The sequence below is a fragment of the Atta colombica genome, unplaced genomic scaffold (genome assembly GCF_001594045.1).
Source record: "Atta colombica isolate Treedump-2 unplaced genomic scaffold, Acol1.0 scaffold47, whole genome shotgun sequence".
Taxonomy (NCBI): Eukaryota; Metazoa; Arthropoda; class Insecta; order Hymenoptera; family Formicidae; genus Atta; species Atta colombica.
The window spans coordinates 1071685-1076815 of NW_017259536.1; the positions used below are offsets into that span (position 1 = coordinate 1071685).

At 36.0% G+C, this 5131-nt stretch overlaps 1 protein-coding gene across 1 annotated transcript in view; it reads left to right on the plus strand.

Annotated features, from left to right (window-relative positions):
* The window catches only part of LOC108691493 (A disintegrin and metalloproteinase with thrombospondin motifs 7-like), a 52058-nt gene that overhangs the window by 24435 nt on the left and 22492 nt on the right, over positions 1 to 5131 (plus strand). Inside the window, 1 exon segment of the mRNA XM_018199255.1 lies at positions 556 to 890. Within this exon segment, the coding sequence (XP_018054744.1) occupies positions 556 to 890 (335 nt within the window).

Genomic DNA, 5131 nt, shown 5'->3' on the forward strand with positions numbered 1-5131 from the left:
AGCAACTGCTACTTTGCATTTCCTTTTCTATCCACTATAATTTAATTCATTACTTACTCAATCTTTAATTAAACTATAAAATAGGATAACTTTGATCTAAATTTTGATCATTCTTAAAATAACATGCATATCGAGTGAGAATAATATAATGGAATGTATATGTTTTTTATATCTAGAAGTTTCTTAAATTAAAAAAATATTTTTGAAATATCAAAATTGCAATTAAGCATTTTAGAAATATTATATATATGCATATATGTGTATATGTGTGGTGTGTGTGTGTGTGTGTGTGTGTGTGTGTGTGTGTGTGTGTTTGTGTGTGTAACAGTTTGCTATAAATGTTTTTAAAAAAAGAGACTCCCTAGTGTGAATCCGTTACCGCTTATGTCCTGATTTTATATATGCGTGCTGTCTAAACACTACATTAAAAAAAATTTAGGTAAAAGTTATTCCTAGGTCAAAGTTTTACGGTAAAAATATCGTAAGAAAAATAAGGAATCATAGCAGATACAGAGTGCGGATTTTCTTGTACAATCAATTCTTTTATACTTTCAGGGGTATACACCCTACAGGAGCATTTACACAATCACGAGATCGTAATACCACGGAAAGTAAATCACCGAGGAGATTTTATCTCGGAAAATGTTACTCATCATCATCACAAAGATGGACCAATCGTTCATTATCGAATGGCTGTGGCCGGTAACGAGTATCACCTCGAGCTGACGGCAGTCGACAACTTCATCGGCCGCGCGATGGTCGTGGAAAGACGGAAGCGGGATCTGCACGTCCGCAGTCCAGCGAAAAGTCATGGTAGCAAATGTCATTATCGAGGATTCATTAAGGGCCATCGGAATTCCCGCGTCGCTCTGTCCGCTTGCGACGGTTTGGTGAGTTACACTTTCGATTTTCCGATAGGTCGCGTTTACACAAGTCGATATTCGCGTCGCGTTTGCATTCATTAAAGTTTAAAAGGGATTGTTCCTTTTTGTAACACAATTGTAATTTACCAATTTATTATAATTTATTGATCTTTTTATTATATTAGCTTATAAAATAAAAAAAATTTGTATTATAATAATTATTTTATTTATAATAGAAAAAAAGAAGAGGAAGCAAATGATATAAAGTTCATCTTTGGCTTATTTACTTATTGATCTTTTAAACGTCTTGTTTGCAAACAGAAGTCGATTATGTCATAAATCTCGCGGAGATATCATTTACACGCTGATACAAGACGTCGAATCGCATTAGAAGCTGAATGAAGTAAACAAAGTCTGGAGCAGCATAACGTGGCGCGATTGAATTGTCAGTTGCAATTTGTAGACAGAAATCAAGCTCCTTGTTGTTGCTCCCGGCGCATTAATACACTATTTCTCGCAATTCTGAGTCGAATGAGAAGAGTATAACGAGAGATAAAATCTGTACTGTCAACGAGTCAATGCGTCTAATTGTTCGATACATAAGGAATGAGGGTCGAATCGGGATTTCTGCCAGTTAAATTACTAACTATTGGACACGCAAGTTGCAATCAGGATCGTATATCTGCTCGATTATGTATACGTCGGTGACTGGACATGAAGTTTCAGTCAGCTCGATAAAATTTTTCTGTCTCTAAAAGAGAACGTCATGCATTCATGAGTGAGCGACAGTTGATATATCGAGCAAACGATCAGCTCGCGTTATTTTATATTTGTTAGTAACTGCGAGCATTCGCGACATATCGCCCTTAAGATCGTAACGGCAACGAAACGTGCTTTCGCTCGTTAAGTCTTTTCATTACGATCTCCATTCGCGATTCTAAATCAATCATATTATACGCGCTTGTCTTTCTTTCTCTCTTCCCTTCTTTCTTGTGTGACAGCAAATCTGCCACGAGTTGCAGCCAACTATACGTACATTGCCACTTGAAGATAATATATGAAAAAGCAAAATGCAATCTGTTCGCCTCTTAATGATAAAATTTTCTTTATTGCATCAAAATCAAATAGCCATTAACGATGTCGATTAATTAATAAGTCTGGGCGACAATTCATGTAACTAACAACTCGTACAATTTCAACGAAATCGGGTCGTGTAGCTTGATGTAACTGTGGTGTACGAGCCAATTTTTCAAGAGTGATTTATCGCGTATCTGAAATGCACTTCTTTTGTCAATGTCGCGGCGAAGTGAACCAGAACCATCGGAATGAGAATTCAACTGGACAAGAGCTCTCTCATGATAAGCGTGTTTTTAAAAATGTCTTTTCCGGTAGTGCCATTTACATTATTGGCGTGCGATATCGAGGAAAATTGAGGAATTACAATACGTCTATGTATAGAATACGAAATGAATATATTGCACGATAGAGATCAATATGTAACTCCCTAATTTAGAGATTTTAAATATAAAACATAATTCAAAATTCTCTTAGAGCTTGAATTAAACTTCTACTTTATCTCTGCAATTCCTCTACTTTGATGATGCTTTTTAAATGAAATGTATGTTTGTTATATGAGCGCTTCTGAAATACTTGGATGGAATGGAGACGGCAAACTAAATATAGCAAAGATTATGCCGCAGAAAGTTGAAAATTTTGCGGCGCAAAGCTCGGTACAAAACAACGTGCGATTTGCCGTCTAGCTGCCGCCACCGCAGCCTCTTTATCATCGTCCTCGGTTGAAATTTATGTGTATTAGTCTACACGCTAAACTCTGCAAACCGTCGCTCAAGCCGCAAGAAGAGAAAACACTCGCGGAGTTTCCTGCGCCCGAACGTGCGTAAAATCACGGTAACAGAATATAAAGGGCGAACGGAGGAATGCGAAGACGGAAGGGGGAGAGGGGGGGGGGATAAAGAAGCGTCTGCACAATGCGTGGAGAAACGAGGGACGTATAAATTATAAAAGCCTTCGAGTATGCATCAGCGCAATTTGCTCGTAGCTTCCAGATAATGATTTAATTTGCCATTTGGCAGATTTATTACGGCGCACCTAGTCGTTGTCCACGTACGCGTACACACGCGCACATGGATGCGCAAGTGCAACGTACGTGCATAACAAGCCGCACAAATACGTACACATATTTGGAAAGTAAGGCTGTGCCGACATCGGCCCTGGGTGTCCCATCGACCGAACAACACCGCGGACCCATTGGCGGAACCGCCTTTATGGATGCTTGGTTCTCATGCAATACCGTATAATTGCTCAATTTTCTCCAGGAGCTTCGTGAAATTGCAACGAACAACCGCAGTAATCGATCGAGTATGTACTATATTATAGAGAAATTTCGCGAAATCGTGGCGCCTCGCAACAACGTCGCAGCGTGAGTCTCTCTCTCTCTCTCTCTCTCTCTCTCTCTCTCTCTCTCTCTCTCTCTCTCTCTCTCTCAAATATTTCTTAAATATATATTTTGTAGATATTCTCAAGTCAATTTTTCTCATCTAAAACCGTCTCAAGTACAATCTCTTGAGACGTCATAAATCAATCACAGTGAATCGTGTTGGCATCGTAAAACATTTCTTAAGATGGTTTTGAAATAAGAAACCGACCATGGGCAATATCCATAGTCGATTCTTATATTTAAGACTAATGTCGTAAGCCAATCAGAAGGATTGCGTTAACATTTTAAGATATTAAGATTATCTTGTAATAAGAACGAACTGCGAATGAACCGGCTTATGAATATCAATTTTTTGACAAAAAAATGTTACACACAGATCTAGACTTGTGCAAATTTTTTTTTTTTTTATAAAGAGTATTTCTGCATTCCGAGATAACATGGTAAAGCCGCTTTTCTAGAGTGAGTTGAGAGTACTAGAAGTATGCGCACATTGGAGAAATTAATTCGGATTTTCTCCACTTAAAAGATAAAGAATCGCGCCAGCTGAGTTATTCTGCAGCCAAGGCACTACGTAACTATAAAATATTAAATGTGATGAAAAAATGCTGGAAATAAAAATTTTCTGCATAATAACAAACAAATCTCTGGATAGTGACAAATCCGTCATTGTCATCAATTGGTGAAACGGCTGATTTCAACATATACACGCTACTTGATATTTTACGCGCGCAATTCTATTTACTGTGATTCTAGTGTACCTACACCTCTCACAGATGATATTCGTTTTTATTGGTCCATAAAACCCGCGGCATACGGAGGCACGAGAGTATGCCTCTGTACGGGAGGAGGTGGTTGCAACGCGTAACTCGCTATAAAACTCGAGCCTATTCACGTTCGACTTTTACGCGCAGTAAGACTCTATTTAGCGGCAGATCATAAGCAGCATTAACTTAAATCCAAGATTTAATGTCCCTTAAATTTTTGTGATGATGACTGAATCGCTAACTTTAGGTTGATAAACAACTTCAACTCCTCCATCGCGAGTACAAAGTTTATTACAGATGGAAGCATTTCTTCTTCCTTTATACGGAAATAGTCACCTGATTTTATTTAGGTAAACGAATCGCCTGAAATATTTTTACACTCCAATTAAAATCACCGTTATTAACGATATAATATTTATCGTTTTCTGATTGTTTCTTTATTTGTTATTAATATATGAAAATTGGCATTGTAAACGGATTTAGTCACAATTTTCTGATAAAAATTAAACAAATATTAAATGAAATAAGCTCATTAAATTGCTTATTATGATAGTATTTCTAAAAAATAAAAGTTCTATTTAATATAAATTCAAGTTTTCTTATTGCATTTTCGATAGAGAATTGCATATTTAAAAATTTATAAAAAATAGTTATTAAAAAGAATCTGTTAAATAATATCTACGCAAAACAATATTTCACAATTGATAATTTTATCGCTGTTAGGATATGAAAATATCCAAGATAATTTTTGGGTTAAAAATATAGAATTATCATTTATTGCTTTAAAGAAAGACAAAATATTTTACGCATCAAGTGTATCCTATTGTTTTTATTAATACTTTAAATTTAGAAGTCACACACAAATACGACAAATCTATCAATAACATTTACGTTATAACACAGATTTTATGATGAATTTTTCGATGAAATGTAAAACATAAATCTCATGCTCGTGCTTATTCATGAAATCATTTGATACTTGAATTAGTGCAATGTATTGTAAATTATAGGGATTGTTATATCGTAAAATGATACTATAAATGATA